The sequence below is a fragment of the Ascaphus truei genome, chromosome 9, assembly GCF_040206685.1.
Source record: "Ascaphus truei isolate aAscTru1 chromosome 9, aAscTru1.hap1, whole genome shotgun sequence".
NCBI lineage: Eukaryota > Metazoa > Chordata > Amphibia > Anura > Ascaphidae > Ascaphus > Ascaphus truei.
In genome coordinates this window covers 25697394-25716935 of record NC_134491.1, presented here as the reverse complement: position 1 = coordinate 25716935, position 19542 = coordinate 25697394, and the positions used below count along the sequence as shown (strand labels likewise).

The following is a 19542-nucleotide window of genomic DNA, read 5'->3' as shown; positions in this document are numbered from 1 at the left end:
TGACATACATACAATAAGCAGAATGACATACGTACAATAAGCAGAATGACATACATACAATACGCAGAATGACATACAAGATAATAACAAATGAACACAACCCGATACAATAGGTATTCAGGGCCCTGCTCATGAGAGATTTTTTTCCTACAAAACACCACTGTGTATGTATATACATTATGTACATATTGTACTGCAACGTTTCAGCGCTGGCTCGGGAGCCTTTCTGAGCAAGCCGAAACGTTGGGCTACAATACATCTTTTAATTTGGTGAGTGTCTGTCCTTGGACTTTTATTTATGTTACAGTACCCCTGAGTATCGGTTTACAGAGCACCCCTTACTGTCATTATTTTGGTGGTGTCCATTTGTGCATTTGTGTGTGTGTATATATATATATATACACACACACACACACACACACACACACACACACACACACACACACACACACACACAGAGGCTCTACTGGGTGGCGGAAACGTTAATTGGAAATTAATAAGTCTTCTACACATTTGTGAGTGTCAGTCCTCTGGACTTTATTTTATGTGTGTGTATATACACACACACACACACACACACACACACACACACACACACACACACACATACATCCCGGGGCAGGGATTTCCTATCCTATAGTCTGATTTTGTATGTTGCACTTATTGTATTATAATTCCCTGTACTGTATTTGTCTCTTTTGTAAAGTGCTGAGTACACTGTGGGCCCTATATAACGATATATATATATATATATACACACACATTTCTATAGACAGATGTACATATAGAAGCACGCAAATATATCTTCTGACATCTAGTCCTATAAATATTCCCTGAAACGCATCCCATTCAGATGTCCCTCAGTGAAGGGTACTGGTTTGCATGCTGTCCCCAGCTGGGTCAGTGGCACTCCCATTGGAACCCAGAGTTTAGCATATTAGGGGACCGGGATTGGCCAATCCGGGATGGGATGCAGGGAGACGTGGGAGGAATACGAATGAGAGAGCGAGAGAGAGAGAAGGAGAGAGTGAGGAGCACGCGTGTCTCTGTACTACTGCAGACAGAGTTGCAGGCTGCAGATAGCCAGGCAAGAGGACGCAAAGGAGGGAGGGGACACCCAGACACAGGTAACGTCCCAAAACTAAGCTGCATGGGCAATTCATAGGGTTTTTTGGGGGCTCTGCAGGTCTCTGGTGGGGAAGGGGTTAATGGGGAATCAGTGTTCTTGGCATCCCTGGCAGTGAAGAGGTTAATACGGGCTAGCATCATCGCTTTGCGGGTCTCGCTGGCAGCGAAGGGGGTTAATGGGCGGAGTTATCGCTCTGCAAGCCTCTCCCTCCTCTCATCCTCGCAACAATATTCTTAGTTTTTGCTCTGCAAAAAAATTCTGCCTTATCAGCACTCTGCCCCTCCCACCCCCTCCTCTCCCTCCTCTCCCTCCTCTCCCTGCTATTCCACTGACTCCTTACTGAAGCATCCCTTCAGGGTACCAATGTACAGTATAGGGCATGTTCATCATCAGTGTATAGATACTCAGTATGATTATACAGAGCAGCGTGCTCATAATTAGTGTATTATTATACAGTGCAGCATGTTCATTATCAGTGTGTTGAGATACTCAGCGTCGTTATAGAAAGCAGCATGTTTATTATCAGTGTATAGATACTCATCATCATTATGCAGCGCAGGGTGTTCATTATCACTGTATTGAGTTACACATCAGTCTCCAGTGCAAGGTGTTCATTATCAGTGTATAGAAATACTCATCATAATTATATAGTGTGGCATGTTCAGTGTTAGTGTATAGAGATATTCAGCATCATTGTACAGTGCAGCATGCCCCTTATCAGTTTCCAGAGATACTCAATCATTATACAGAGCAGCACATTCATTATAAGTGTACAGATACTAAGCATTATTATACAGTGCAACGTAATAATTAGCCATGTACTGTGATGCTCATCATTAGCGCTGAGCTAATTATATAGCACGGCATGTTCAATGTCAGCGTGTAGAGATACTCAACATTATTATACAATGCAGTGAGTTTATATGAGAATAGTAAAGCATGTTTATTATCGGTGTAAAGATACTCAGCATCGCTATAGAGCGCAGATTGTTCATTAGATGTATAGAGATACTTTGCATCATTATCAGTGTATAGATACTCACCAGCATTATAGAGTGCAGCGTGTTCATTATTAGTAGATACTCTTCTCCATTATACAACGGGGCACAGAGTAACATATTTATTTTCAGTGTATAGATACTCACCATTATTATACTGCTCATCCTGTTCATTATTGGTTCATATATACTCAGCATAAATATACAGCGTGGTGTGTTAATTATCAGTGTATAAAGATACTCAGCATCATTATACCGTGCAGCGTGTTCATTACCAGTGTATATATTCTCAGCATCATTTTATAATGCACCATGTTCAGTGTTAGTGTATAGAGATACTCAGTTTCAATATACAATGCAGCGTGTTAATTATCGGTGTATATAGATACTCATCATAATTATAGAGTGCAGCCTATTGATTATCAGTGGATACTCAGCATGATTATACATAGCAGCATGCTGTTTATCAGTCTTGAGATACTCTGCACCATTAAACAGCCCAGTATATTCATTATCAGTGTGTATATACTCAGCATCATTATACATTATACAGCAGTGTGTTCATTAATAGTGTATAGAGATACTCAGCAGAATTATACAGTGCAGCATGTTCCTTATTAGTGGATACTAAGCATAATTATATAGAACGGCGTGCTCATTATCAGTATATAGAGATACTCTGAATCATTATTCAGCACAGCACATTCATTGTCAGTTTACAGATACTCACTACCATTATACAGCCCAGTGGTTTTTTTTTATCAGTGTGCAGATACTCAGTATATTATACAGTGCTGTGGGTTCATCATCAGTGTACAGAAATACTCTATATCATTATACAGCATGGTATGTTCATTACCAGTCTAAAGATACTCAGTATCATTATGCCTCTGCCTATAATAGATACCCAACGCTGCCCTGGGTATAACAAAGATACACAGGCTGCTCTGCATGTGATCAGGACAGGTTCAGGGGTACTGGGCACCCAGCGCGAGCCTTATGCCCTCCCACGTGAACTTTCTGATTTTTTTTCTCTAAACATTATTATAGTCCCATTCTCTCTCATCCCCTCTCGTCTCAGCCCCCCACTCCTCCTCCTCACCCTCCCACTCCTCCTCAATCTCCCCCCACTCCTCCCCATCCTCTCACACCCCTCCTACTCCTTTCTCACTCCCTCCCACTCTCAACCCCCCTCCCACTACTCTTAGCCCCCTCCTACTCCTCCTCTATCACTCCCCCTCACCCCCCTTCTCCGCTTCCTCTCTCACCCCCTCCTCCTCTTCCTCTCACCCCCTCCTCCTCTTCCTCTCACCCCCTCCTCCTATTCCTATCTCACCCCCTCCTATTCCAATCTCACCCCCTCCAACTCCTCCTCCCTCACCCCCGCCCTCCCAGTCCTCCTCTCACCCCCCTCCCACTCCTCCTCAATCACCCCCTCCACCTCTTCCTCTCTCACCCTCTCCTCCGCACCTCCTCTTCCTCTGTCACCACCCTCCTCCTCCTCTTCCTCTCTCACCCCGCTCCTCCTATTCCTCTCATCCCCCTCCTTCTCCTCATCGTCCTCCCTCACGCCCTCCTCCACCTCCCCCCCTAAGCAATGCCTAGCTGGCTTCAGTGGAGCAGGGCAGCAGATAAGCAGGACAGTGAGCGGCAGCGGGGAAGAGGACAGAGGAGGACTATTTAATCTGGTAGGTCTGATTGGCTGGCGAAGCCGGCCAATCAGATCAACAGGTAACTCACTGGTCCTAAGGACGCAGTGAGAAAAAATACCAGATCAACAAAAATATAACATAAACCGGTATCTAGTGCAACAGTAAATTAAAATAATGTGCACTAAAATAGGAGCGTTAATGTTAGAAAATCCAAATGGGGGGATACCGAGCAAAGCTCCCCGCCTGACTCCCACTGGGAGGCAAACTCTGAAACCGTCCCAGTGGACTCGGCGTACGTGTACTCTGCCCGGATATGGGAGTGCACCAGCGCCCGGAACATGGCCACGATGTTTGTTGCACCCCCCTCTCCAAACACTGCTTCCTGGTCTTATAAATGGCTAGCATAGCCAATGCCAGGAGCAGGTTGACCAGGAGATCCCTAGGCTTATTGTCCTGGGACACGGGTCACCCAACAATAAAAAGGTGAGGGGAAAAGTGCAGCCAGAACTGCAGGAGAAGGCCCCTCAAGGTGGATAAGAGGGGCTGCAGTCTGGCGCAGCTAAAATAAATATGGTACACGGACTCCCGCTCGCCCACGGAAGGGGCAGGTGGCGGGGGAGTCCGTGAAGTGGGCCAAGTACTCTCCCGTGCTCAGTGCACCTTGGAGGACCCTCCAACTCAAATCCCCGGCGGGACGGGGAACCAACTGTGAATAGAGTTCCCTCCACCGGGGCCTCTCGCCCTCGTTTGCAGGAAGTACCCGCCTCCTGATGGTATCGGGGCGGGCGACAAGGGCGAGGTAGTGCACTGTATGGAGCACGAGAGAGTACAGGCCTTTCCTCGACATGCCGCGGAAACATGCCGGGGACATGTCCCCCAACCTGCTGAGGTTGGGGGGGAGAGGAGCCTGAGGTGGTTGCCGTGGCTTTGGTCCCACGCAAAGATCCAGAGAGCTGGGGGTGATAGGTGGGCAGGGCTCTCCGGTCTGCAATAGCCCCTCAATGAAGGTGCGTGAGTCGGGGTGGATGGCATCTTTAATCTCCTGGATCAGACGATGAGGGATGCGGGCAGTAGGCAGACCCATACGGTACGCGAGCACCTCGGCCCCTACCCAGTCCCGTCGTTCGTAGTCCAGGAGATCCGACTCTGGTCCCCCGCGCCAGGATTAGTTGGCAGAGGAGGAGAATGAGGATGACAGCAGGAGAAGAGGACGGCAGGAGCAGGGCAGCAGAGGAGAAGGACGGCTGGTGGTGGCGGGAGAAGAGTGAGGATCGCGGGAGCAGAGCAAGACGGCGCAGGAGGAGCTGTGCTGTCACAGTGACAGACACCGGAAGTCGGTGAAGACTTCCGGGTTGGGCCGCAGGGGCGTGCTCATCCTCGGCCGACCTCCTCTGTCACCCTGCTCCGCTCCCACGAACCTATTCTCCCGCCACCGCCTGTTGTCGTCCTCCTCTGCCGCACTGGCCGCCGCCCTCCTCCGCTGCTGCTGCCCTGTGCTAACCGCCCTCTTCCACCACCGCTCCCCAAAATGTGCCACCCTAGGCGGCTGCTTAAGTCGCGAATAGTAGAGATACACAAGTTGCGTATAATACAGATACACATGCTGCTCTGCATATAACACACATACACACGCTGCTCTGCATATAACACACATACACACACTGCTCTGCGTATAATACAGATACAAACGCTGCTCTGCATATAACACACATACACTCGCTGCTCTGCATATAACACACATACACACACTGCTCTGCGTATAATACAGATACAAACGCTGCTCTGCATATAACACACATACACACGCTACTCTGCATATAACACACATACACACGCTGCTCTGCATATAACACACATACACACACTGCTCTGCGTATAATACAGATACACACGCTGCTCTGCATATAACACACATACACACGCTGCTCTGCATATAACACACATATACACACTGCTCTGCGTATACTACAGATACATAGGCTGCTCTGCATATAATGCAGATACACGCTGCTCTGCGTATTATACACATACACAAATTGCTCTGCATATAATACAGATACACACGCTGCTCGGCATATAATACCGATACACACGCTGCTCTGCGTATAATACAGATGCATAGGCTACTCTGTGTATAGTACAGATACACATGCTGCTCTGCGTATAATACAGATACACACACTGCTCTGCATATAATACACATGCACACGCTGCTCTGCATATAATACAGATACACATGCTGCTCTGCATATAATACACATGCACACGCTGCTCTGCGTATAATACAGATACACACGCTGCTCTGCATAGAATACAGATACACACACTGCTCTGCGTATAATACACACGCACACGCTGCTCTGCGTATAATACAGATACACACGCTGCTCTGCGTATAATACAGATACACACGCTGCTCTGTATATAATACAGATACACACGTTGCTCTGCGTATAATACAGATACACGCAGTTCTGCTTATAATACAGATACACGCAGTTCTGCGTATAATACAGATTAACACACTGCTCTGCATATAATACACATACACACTGCTCTGCATATGAAATACAGATACATAGGCTGCTCTGTGTGTAATGCAGATACACGCTGCTCTGCGTACAATACATATTCAAACGCTGCTCTGCATATTATACAGATACATAGGCTGCTTTGCGTATAATACAGATACACACGCTGCTCTGCGTACAATACAGATTCATAGGCTGCTCTGCGTATAATACAGATACACACGCTGCTCTGCGTATAATACAGATACACACGCTGCTCTGCGTATAATACAGATATACATGCTGCTCTGCGTATAATGTGTATGTATGTATGTCTTTATTTATATAGCGCAATTAATGTACATAGCGTTTCACAGTAGTAATACACTTGACAATCATATAAATAACAAATAATACAAATAACAGATTATGGGAATAAGTGCTTCAAACATAAAAGTAACATTGTAGAAGAGGAGTCCCTGCTCCGAAGAGCTTAAAATCTAATTGGTGGGGACAACGTATAAAGACAGTAGGAGGGCATTCAGGTAAGTGCGTCTGCAGGGGGCCAAGCTTTATGTATCATGTGTATAGTATTAGCCACGATGCTACTCATATGCTTCTATAGGCAAGTGTGTCTTAGGGTGGGCCTTAAAGGTGGATAGAGAGGGTGCTAGTCAAGTATGGAGGGGAAGGGCATTCCAGAGGTGCGGGGTAGTCAGTGAGAAAGGTTTAAGGCGGGAGAGGGCTTTAGATACAAGGGGGTAGAGAGAAGACATCCTTGAGCAGAACGCAAGAGTTGGGATGGTGCATAGCGAGAAATTAGGGCTGAGATGTAAGGAGGAGCAGAAGAGTGTAAAGCTTTAAAGGTGAGGAGGAGAATTGAGTGTGAGATGCGGGATTTGATTGGAAGCCAGGAGAGGGATTTCAGCAGGGGAGACGCTGAGACAGATTTAGGAAAGAGTAGAGTGATTCTGGCAGCAGCGTTTAGGATAGATTGTAGGGGAGACAGGTGAGAGGCAGGAAGGCCGGACAGCAGGAGGCTACAGTAATCGAGACGGTAGAGAATGAGGGCCTGAGTCAGAGTTTTAGCAGTCGAGTAACAGAGGAAAGGGTGAATCTTTGTTATATTGCGCAGGAAAAAGCAACTGGTTTTAGATTTGTTTTGAATGTGAGGGGAAAATGTGAGAGAGGAGTCGAGTGTGACCCCTAGGCAGCGTGCTTGGACTACTGGGTGAATGATGGTACTTCCAACAGTAATGTGGAAGGAGGTAGTAGGGCCAGGTTTGGGAGGAAGTATAAGGAGCTCTGTGTTTGCCATGTTAAGTTTAAGTCGAGGATGATATCCCAGAGAGACATTCCGAAACTTTGGTGTGTACAGAAGGTGTAAGGTCAGGGATTGAAACGTAAATTTGTGTGTCGTCAGCATAGTGAAGATATTTAAACCCAAGAGATGTGATAAGGTCACCTAGAGAAAGTGTGTACAGAGAATAGAGAAGGGGTCCCAGGACAGAGCCCTGGGGTACCCCCACAGAGAGATCGATAGAGGAGGAGGTGTTAGCAAAAGAGATACTGAAAGTACGATGGGAGAGGTAAGAGGAGATCCAGGATAGAGCTGTGTTACGAATACCAAGAGTATGGAGAATGTGAAGGAGATGAGGGTGGTCCATCATCCATGGTGTCAAATGTTGCAGAGAGGTCGAGTAATATGAGCAGAGCGTAATGACCTCTGTCTTTGACAGCATAGAGGTCATTAGTTATTTTAGTGAGGGCTGTTTCAGTGGAGTGAGCAATGTGGAAGCCAGATTGTAGAGGTTCTAGGAAAGAATAGGTGTTGAGAAAATGTAGCAATCGAGAGAATACAAGACGTTCAAGGAGTTTGGAGGCAAAAGACAGGAGGGAGACAGGTCGATAGTTAGAAAGACAGGTTTGGTCAAGCTTGCTGTTTTTGAGTAATGGTATAACTGTTGCATGTTTGAAGGAGGGAAAGGTACCAGAGTAGAGGGAAGAGTTAAAGATATGTGTGAGCGTAGGGATTATAGAAGGAGAAAGAGGTTTTAGGAGAAGGGAGGGAATGGGATCAAGAGGGCAGGTGGTAGAGGGAGAAGAGGAGATCAGCAGTGACACATCCTCCTCCGAGACAGCGGAAAAAGAGTCAAGGAAGGCAGGAGGAGAGCTAGGAAGCGGTGTGGGATGGGAGGAGGCAACAGAGGGGATGTTCTGACATATGGATTCCACCTTTTCCTTAAAATAGTCAACAAAGTCCTTAGGTGAGATGGAGGAAGAAGAGGAGGCAGCCGAGGGTGGTCTGAGTAGAGAGTCAAAGACAGAAAAGAGTCGGCGTGGGTTAGACTTGTGTGTGTTGATTAGTGATGAAAAGTAGGTTTGTTTAGCCTGAGAGAGGGCAGAGTTGAAACAGGACAGCATAAATTAGTGAAGGAAGTCTGTGAGAGTATGAGATTTCCTCCAAAGGCGTTCAGAGGAACGAGCGGAGGAACGCAGCATGCACATGTGGGAATTTAGCGAGGGTATGGGGTTTGAAGGGCGAGGACGGCAGAGAGAAATCGGGGCATGAAGATCAAGAGAGGAGGATAGGGCAGAGTTGTAGTTCCTGACCAGGTTGTCAGGGTCTGTAGCAGAACTGAGAGAGGAGAGGGAGGAGCGTAAAGTGGAATTAAAAGTTGGTAGGTTAATAGAGCGCAGATTTCTGCAGAAATGAGGGGTAGATGGAGATGGAGAGGGGGAGAAGCAAGAGAGAGAAAATGAGATGAGGTGATGGTCAGAGAGAGGAAAGGGGGAAATGGAGAAATTAGTGAGAGAAAAGTTTTTAGTGAAAACCAGGTCTAGGTAGTGGCCATCCTTGTAGGTGCTGGCTGCAGTCCACTGTTGGAGGCCAAAAGAAGAGGCTAGAGAGAGAAAGTGGGAAGCCCAAGGGAGAGGGGTCATCAGTGTGGCAATTGAAGTCCCCAAGGAGAAGAATAGGGGAGTCTGAGGAGAGAAAGAAAGAGAGCCAGGATTCAAAGTGAGAGAGAAAGGCAGAAGGGGGATGAGTAGAAGTAGGTCTACAATCACAATTAAACCATTCCTCAGCGCCACAGGAGGTGTCTTTCCCCTACATTACCAAATCTGGGTAGGAGATTCCAGATTCACTTCTTTGGGCAGCTCCAGGACTACCTCGGACTCTATATCACAGGTTTTTTGTAATTCATTGTAATTCATTGTAATTCATTGTTTGCATGAGCACTATTGTTCACCTTTATTTTCACTAGAAGTAGGTGGGCGATAGATGACAGCCACATGGACAGGGAGAGGAGAGAAGATCTGGGCAGTGTGAGCCTCAAAAGGAGGGAAAAATCAAGAGAGGAGGAATTGGAAGGGTTCAGTAACGACAGAGAGGAGAGCAGGAGCCCCACGCCCTGCCATCAGGGAGTGGAGTGTTGGAGAGAGAAAGGCCACCATAAGAGAGGACAGCTTCGGGAGCAGAGTCAGACTGAGTGAACCAGGTCTCAGTTATAGCAAATAGGAGCAGAGAGTGAGAGAGAAAGAAGTCATGTACAGAGAGGAACTTGTTAGAAAGGGAGCAAGCATTCCAAAGGGCACAGGAGAAAGGGAGAGAGGAGGGAGGGTGGCAGGGGATGGGTATGAGGTTGGAGGGGTTGACACCAGAAGGAGTAGAAGTTGCATTTGGGAGGCGAGGACGAGAGCATGTAGAAATAAAGCAGGGACCAGGATTGGGAGATATATCCCCAGAAGCAAGGAGGAGAAGCATGGATAGAAAGCTCACTCCATAGCATCTCCCACTCTGGGGAACTTGCTTGCTTGCAGTATGATTGTGACAAATCTAATACAGAGTGCTTTTCCTGGTAATGTACAGGTTAATAAAAGCTTCAATCAGACTTAGAACTATGCAACTAATTTTGACAGATTTATTATAAATCATTCTTCTTGGTAATACACTGGTTATTAAGAATTTATATTAGGATTAGGGACCCTTGAAATGTGGTCTGCCGTGTAGTGGCTCAGGGGCTTACAACACTTTGGCCAAAATGTTAAACTAAAAGGCCATTTTATTTAATAGATATCTATTATAAATATATATTTAGGCACTGTACCGTGTATAAGTTTCACTGGATGTGCACTGAGCTCTGTCTGTGTTTCATGTTCTGTCTCTGGTTTTAAATGCTCTGCATATAATACAGATACATAGGCTGCTCTGCATATAATACAGATACATACTGTAGGCTGCACTGCATATAATACAGATACACGCTTTGCTCTGCGTATAATACAGATACACGCGATGCTCTGCGTATAATACAGATACATAGGCTGTTCTGCATATAATATAAATACATAGACAGTTCTGTGTATAATACAGATACACGCTGCTCTGCATATAATACAGATACATAGCCTGCTCTGCGTATAATACAAATACACACGCTGCTCTGCATATAATACACATACACACACTGCTCTGCATATAATACAGATACACACGCTCCCCTGCATATAATACAGATAAACACGTTGCTCTGCATATAATACAGATACACACGCTGCTCTGCGTATAATACAGATACACACGCTGCTCTGCATATAATATAGATACATAGTCTGCTCTGCGTATAATACAAATACACATGCTGCTCTGCGTATACTACAGACACATAGGCTCCCCTGCGTATAATAGAGATACACACTCTGCTCTGCATATAATACAGACACACACGCTGTTCTGCGTATAATACAGACACACACGCTGTTCTGCGTATAGTACAGATACGCACTCTGCTCTGCATATAATACAGATACGCTCTCTGCTCTGCATATAATACAGATACATAGGCTGCTCTGCGTGTAATACAGATACACACGCTATTCTGCGTATAATACAGATATATGGGCTGCTCTGTGTATAATACAGGTACACGCTGCTCTGCGTATAATTGTAACACTTGCGCTACCCACAAACAAGATCCCGTTACGGAGGTGGGAAGGTATGAAAATGACGTGCCTGGAAGGCGAATTGTTAGCGTAGCCGGGTCTGGGTAGGAGAAAGTGGGTTAGTCCGTATACTCGCCGGGGTCTTGGGTTATAGAGAGCAGTGTAGTCGAAGTCCGTTAAGCCGTGGTCTGGGATTGGAGAGTTGAGAATCACCGAAGTCCGTTAAGCCGTGGTCTGGGATTGGAGAGTTGAGAATCATCGAAGTCCGTTAAGCCGTGGTCTGGGATTGGAGAGTTGAGAGTTGTCGAAGTCTGTTAAGCCGTGGTCTGGGATTGGAGAGTTGAGAATCGTCGAAGTCCGTGTAGTCGTGGTCTTGGGTTGGAGAGGTAGACGTAGTCGAGGGTAAGCCGAGGTCGATATCTAGAGGGTTTTCACTAACAAGCCAGGGTGGTACACGAGGAGACAAACGGCAAGACAAGACTGGAAAAAGAGCCAGGCACAACAGAACAGTGAGGCACACAAGGCTACATGAGATTATACGGAGCGATGCCAGAGAGTGCGAGCAGGGTATAAATAAGACATAGCAGCCAATAGGGAAGGGGGCGGAGCGGAGGCGCGGCCCCAGCGTGAGCCGTGATAGGCCCAGAGACAAGTGGCAGCCTGATTACTTGCCGCACAGCTGGGGAGCGGTGCACGTTGTCACGTGAAAGCGCCGCTGATGCACAACGCGCGGTGCATCCGGGGGGGGGGGGGGGGGCGGAGCTAAGTTCCGAGGCAACTCTAGAAGAGCTGTGTGTGCGCACGCGCTGTTCCAAGACGGAGGGCTGAGTAGCTGCAGGTAAGGAGGGAACACGTCGCAAAGGACGTGTTCCCCGATTCCTTACAATAATACAGATACACACGCTGCTCTGCGTATAATACAGATACACACGCTGCTCTGCGTATAATACAGATACACACGCTGCTCTGCGTATAATACAGATACACCCGCTGCTCTGCGTATAATACAGATACACACGCTGCTCTGCGTATAATACAGATACACACGCTGCTCTGCGTATAATACAGATACACACGCTGCTCTGCGTATAATACAGATACACACGCTGCTCTGCGTATAATACAGATACACCCGCTGCTCTGCGTATAATACAGATACACGCGCTGCTCTGCGTATAATACAGATACACGCGCTGCTCTGCGTATAATACAGATACACGCGCTGCTCTGCGTATAATACAGATACACGCGCTGCTCCGCGTATAATACAGATACACGCGCTGCTCCGCGTATAATACAGATACACGCGCTGCTCCGCGTATAATACAGATACACGCGCTGCTCCGCGTATAATACAGATACACGCGCTGCTCCGCGTATAATACAGATACACACGCTGCTCCGCGTATAATACAGATACACACGCTGCTCCGCGTATAATACAGATACACCCGCTGCTCCGCGTATAATACAGATACACCCGCTGCTCCGCGTATAATACAGATACACCCGCTGCTCCGCGTATAATACAGATACACCCGCTGCTCCGCGTATAATACAGATACACCCGCTGCTCCGCGTATAATACAGATACACCCGCTGCTCCGCGTATAATACAGATACACACGCTGCTCTGCGTATAATACAGATACACACGCTGCTCTGCGTATAATACAGATACACACGCTGCTCTGAGTATAATACAGATACACACGCTGCTCTGCGTATAATACAGATACACACGCTGCTCTGCGTATAATACAGATACACACGCTGCTCTGCGTATAATACAGATACACACGCTGCTCTGCGTATAATACAGATACACACGCTGCTCTGCGTATAATACAGATACACACGCTGCTCTGCGTATAATACAGATACACACGCTGCTCTGCGTATAATACAGATACACACGCTGCTCTGCGTATAATACAGATACACACGCTGCTCTGCGTATAATACAGATACACACGCTGCTCTGCGTATAATACAGATACACACGCTGCTCTGCGTATAATACAGATACACACGCTGCTCTGCGTATGATACAGATACACACGCTGCTCTGCGTATGATACAGATACACACGCTGCTCTGCGTATGATACAGATACACACGCTGCTCTGCGTATGATACAGATACACACGCTGCTCTGCGTATGATACAGATACATAGGCTGCTCTGCGTATGATACAGATACACACGCTGCTCTGCGTATGATACAGATACATAGGCTGCTCTGCGTATAATACAGATAAACACGCTGCTCTGCGTATAATACAGATACATAGGCTGCTCTGCGTATAATACAGATACACACTCTGCTCTGCATATAATACAGATACACACGCTGCTCTGCGTATAATACAGATACACACGCTGCTCTGCATATAATACAGATACACACGCTGCTCTGCGTATAATACAGATACACACGCTGCTCTGCGTATAATACAGATACACACGCTGCTCTGCGTATAATACAGATACACACGCTGCTCTGCGTATGATACAGATACACACGCTGCTCTGCGTATGATACAGATACACACGCTGCTCTGCGTATGATACAGATACACACGCTGCTCTGCGTATAATACAGATAAACACGCTGCTCTGCGTATAATACAGATACATAGGCTGCTCTGCGTATAATACAGATAAACACGCTGCTCTGCGTATAATACAGATACATAGGCTGCTCTGCGTATAATACAGATACACACTCTGCTCTGCATATAATACAGATACACACGCTGCTCTGCGTATAATACAGATACACACGCTGCTCTGCGTATAATACAGATACACACGCTGCTCTGCGTATAATACAGATACACACGCTGCTCTGCGTATAATACAGATACACACGCTGCTCTGCGTATAATACAGATACACACGCTGCTCTGCGTATAATACAGATACACACGCTGCTCTGCGTATAATACAGATACACACGCTGCTCTGCGTATAATACAGATACACACGCTGCTCTGCGTATAATACAGATACACACGCTGCTCTGCGTATAATACAGATACACACGCTGCTCTGCGTATAATACAGATACACACGCTGCTCTGCGTATAATACAGATACACACGCTGCTCTGCGTATGATACAGATACACACGCTGCTCTGCGTATGATACAGATACACACGCTGCTCTGCGTATGATACAGATACACACGCTGCTCTGCGTATGATACAGATACACACGCTGCTCTGCGTATGATACAGATACATAGGCTGCTCTGCGTATGATACAGATACACACGCTGCTCTGCGTATGATACAGATACATAGGCTGCTCTGCGTATAATACAGATAAACACGCTGCTCTGCGTATAATACAGATACATAGGCTGCTCTGCGTATAATACAGATACACACTCTGCTCTGCGTATAATACAGATACACACGCTGCTCTGCGTATAATACAGATACACACGCTGCTCTGCGTATAATACAGATACACACGCTGCTCTGCGTATAATACAGATACACACGCTGCTCTGCGTATAATACAGATACACACGCTGCTCTGCGTATAATACAGATACACACGCTGCTCTGCGTATAATACAGATACACACGCTGCTCTGCGTATAATACAGATACACACGCTGCTCTGCGTATGATACAGATACACACGCTGCTCTGCGTATGATACAGATACACACGCTGCTCTGCGTATGATACAGATACACAGGCTGCTCTGCGTATAATACAGATAAACACGCTGCTCTGCGTATAATACAGATACATAGGCTGCTCTGCGTATAATACAGATACACACTCTGCTCTGCATATAATACAGATACACACGCTGCTCTGCGTATAATACAGATACACACGCTGCTCTGCGTATAATACAGATACACACGCTGCTCTGCGTATAATACAGATACACACGCTGCTCTGCGTATAATACAGATACACACGCTGCTCTGCGTATAATACAGATACACACGCTGCTCTGCGTATAATACAGATACACACGCTGCTCTGCGTATAATACAGATACACACGCTGCTCTGCGTATAATACAGATACACACGCTGCTCTGCGTATAATACAGATACACACGCTGCTCTGCGTATAATACAGATACACAGGCTGCTCTGCGTATAATACAGATAAACACGCTGCTCTGTGTATAATACAGATACACCCGCTGCTCTGCGTATAATACAGATACACACTCTGCTCTGCATATAATACAGATACACACGCTGCTCTGCGTATAATACAGATACACACGCTGCTCTGCGTATAATACAGATACACACGCTGCTCTGCGTATAATACAGATACACACGCTGCTCTGCGTATAATACAGATACACACGCTGCTCTGCGTATAATACAGATACACGCGCTGCTCTGCGTATAATACAGATACACGCGCTGCTCTGCGTATAATACAGATACACGCGCTGCTCTGCGTATAATACAGATACACGCGCTGCTCCGCGTATAATACAGATACACGCGCTGCTCCGCGTATAATACAGATACACGCGCTGCTCCGCGTATAATACAGATACACGCGCTGCTCCGCGTATAATACAGATACACACGCTGCTCTGCATTTAATACAGATACATAGGCTGCTCAGCGTATAATACAGATACACACTCTGCTCTGCATATAATACAGATACACACGCTGCTCTGCGTATAATACAGATACACACGCTGCTCTGCATTTAATACAGATACATAGGCTGCTCAGCGTATAATACAGATACACACTCTGCTCTGCATATAATACAGATACACACGCTGCTCTGCGTATAATACAGATACACACGCTGCTCTGCGTATAATACAGATACACACGCTGCTCTGCGTATAATACAGATACACACGCTGCTCTGCGTATAATACAGATACACAGGCTGCTCTGCGTATAATACAGATAAACACGCTGCTCTGTGTATAATACAGATACACCCGCTGCTCTGCGTATAATACAGATACACACTCTGCTCTGCATATAATACAGATACACACGCTGCTCTGCGTATAATACAGATACACACGCTGCTCTGCGTATAATACAGATACACACGCTGCTCTGCGTATAATACAGATACACACGCTGCTCTGCGTATAATACAGATACACACGCTGCTCTGCGTATAATACAGATACACGCGCTGCTCTGCGTATAATACAGATACACACGCTGCTCTGCATTTAATACAGATACACACGCTGCTCTGCGTATAATACAGATACACACGCTGCTCTGCGTATAATACAGATACACACGCTGCTCTGCGTATAATACAGATACACGCGCTGCTCTGCGTATAATACAGATACACACGCTGCTCTGCATTTAATACAGATACACACGCTGCTCTGCATTTAATACAGATACACACGCTGCTCTGCGTATAATACAGATACACACGCTGCTCTGCATTTAATACAGATACACACGCTGCTCTGCGTATAATACAGATACACACGCTGCTCTGCGTATAATACAGATACACGCGCTGCTCTGCGTATAATACAGATACACACGCTGCTCTGCGTATAATACAGATACACACGCTGCTCTGCATTTAATACAGATACACACGCTGCTCTGCATTTAATACAGATACACACGCTGCTCTGCGTATAATACAGATACACACGCTGCTCTGCGTATAATACAGATACACACGCTGCTCTGCGTATAATACAGATACAAACGCTGCTCTGCGTATAATACAGATACACACGCTGCTCTGCGTATAATACAGATACACACGCTGCTCTGCGTATAATACAGATACACGCGCTGCTCTGCGTATAATACAGATACACACGCTGCTCTGCGTATAATACAGATACACACGCTGCTCTGCATTTAATACAGATACACACGCTGCTCTGCATTTAATACAGATACATAGGCTGCTCAGCGTATAATATAAAGGCTTTTAGTGTCGCCTTTTGTTTGTAACGCTAAACCAAATAACGTGACACCACACATAAGGTTGGAAGAAAAGTTCACAGCTTTATTTTAACACCCGCTGTTATAATCTACCAACCTGCCCGCCAGCCGAGCATGTTCCAAGCAAAGGGGGGGGGGGGAGAGATCCTTGCACGGCAGCCAGCAATTGACCACGCTCCCTCCCCATACCCAAAGCATGAGAATGGGGGGGAGATCCTTGCTCAACAGCCTGTAATTGACCGCACTCCCTCCCCCACCCAAAACACTGCAAATTGGGAGGGGGTGATCCTTAACAGCCGATGTTGGGCTGCTTTCCCTCCCCCTCCCGCCCCTAGGGTCAGCTTAGGTCCAGCCCTAAAGCTGGCGCCCAGCCTTTTACCAGCGTTGATTGGACATAGGCTGGCGCCTCAAGCCGGCGCCTCCAGCCTGCCGAGCTGTTCTAGGGGCTCCAGCTGGCAGGCGGACCCTAAAGTCCTTGCCCGTTCTCCATCTCCTGAGCTTGGCTGGCGCGGCAGCTCCGCCACCCAGAGGCCCCTCTGCCTGACACCAGCTCTCCTGGGGCCGACACGACCACCAAAAGCTGCGACCTCTGACATTAATTCTTCCCGCAAACTCCCCTTGATGTTACTTAGGAACACCTCCAAACCCTTTGGCAATAAATGCACGCCGTCTTTTCAATGCCAGCTGCCGTCCTTGGCGTCAGTCTCTCTGTGCTTAAGAGTTTTACCGCCGCAAGAGAGGATGAATTTGCCCATGACCTTATTAACCTTCTTCCTAGCTTTCTCTTTCCCGATCCATTTCCCCGGCCCCTTCCAAATTTGCCTTGGAATAATTTCGGACCAAATGATTACGACCTCCCTCCACAGCGCCTTCAAGCGGGCGCATTCCTGTTGCAACCCATAAATCACCTCTAATGTTTTGGTGTTGGCTAGATCATTCCCCCCGAGGAGTAGCAAAATAACATCCGGTTTCACCTGAAATTCTGCTAGCGCCTTGTCCAGAGCCGGGTGCAGATCAACCAAGCACATGCCTCTCTTCCCAAGCCAACGCCAATTCATTCTCTCCTCCGGAAAACCCAGCTGCTGGCCGCACCGCTGATCCTTCGCCCATTCGTGCGCCCAATGGATGAAGGAATGACCCATGATCCACACTTCCAGGGTTCTTGCACGGCTACCTACTGAGAGGGAAACAAATGTTAATATTCTTGCGTCCGCATGCTGCTGTGCCCTTTGGCCCTGATGTTAACCCCTATAGGCACTTGACTCCCACCTCCCCATCTTCTTTATTTGCTCCGGCGCACAGTCGTTCTCAGCTGCCGCTGTAGCAGCGCCGATTCTGAAGGAATGGGTACCAAATACACTAGGATCCATCCCCCTAGCAGCAAGGCACCACCTAAAAACACTTTGAAACTGGTACCTTGTGATTGGCGTTGCGTCCTGATGGGTGAGGAAATTGCCCCTTAACTTGGGCCTATGCCTTGCATACCACTTAATCAGCGCCACTGGGCACACTCTTTCGTTATTGTTCATCGTGAGGTGGACCCTTGCTCCCCTTCCCGATTGGTCGGTTTTAGACCTGTGGATCTTGCACGCCACAGACATAGCATTGATAATCACGTTCGCGAAAAGCAAACCCGCGTCCTGGCTTGCTTTAGATGCCGCCACTAGTTCACCGACCCTGAAGGCGCCAAAGAAAGCCACGGCAAATGCTACTTTTAACAGTTCCCTTTCCGCTGTATTGACACATACCTCTTTTGTTGCCATCATCAATACCTCAAGCCTGTCTGGCGTTACCGGCTCCCTACCATCAGTTCTCTTGGCTTCGCCCCTACCCCAGCCTGAGGATTCTCCTTACTATGATATCCTTAGTTATGTCCTTGCGGTTGTGGAGCTTCAGGAATAAAACCAAACTTGCCAACATGGCCCCAACACTGGCCCGCGTCACCCCAGCTATCTTCTGGGTTTGTAGGGAGCTAATGATCGGCGCACGGCTACCTCGCTAACCCTCGACTCTGTCCTTTCCTTGAATACTAGCCAGGTGTGCCAAGCCCGTAGGTAGGTTTTCCAGGTGCGTGGGGCTAGCAACTTCTGGACAAGGTCCATTAGTCCAATATCCCTTTCTGCCAAAGGTGACATGGGCACCTTAGACCTATGGCATTTGCCGCTGGCGCTGTTCGCCTAAACACTGTCCCATTGAACCGGGATAAGACGTCTGTTATCACGTTTAATCTCCCCGGGACATGCTTGGCTTTAAAGTTGATGTTGCTGCGCATGCAAAGCAGCATCAGCCTCCGCAGCAGCCAGATCACTGGGCTTGATGTTGCAGGGAGGCTGTTCACTGCTCCCACCA

At 47.2% G+C, this 19542-nt stretch overlaps 1 protein-coding gene across 5 annotated transcripts in view; it reads left to right on the top strand.

Annotated features, from left to right (window-relative positions):
* The window catches only part of SYT2 (synaptotagmin 2), an 88346-nt gene that overhangs the window by 14769 nt on the left and 54035 nt on the right, over positions 1-19542 (top strand). For 2 of the 5 annotated variants that reach the window (XM_075613929.1, XM_075613928.1), the window contains exon 1: positions 956-1127. The exons of 2 other annotated variants lie outside the window; for them this stretch is intronic. In XM_075613929.1, the coding sequence (XP_075470044.1) occupies positions 971-1127 (157 nt within the window). In that variant the 5' untranslated portion in view covers positions 956-970. Of the gene's footprint in view, positions 1-955; positions 1128-19542 lie in introns of those variants that run through there. One more of the 5 variants, XM_075613931.1, reaches the window with a different exon arrangement.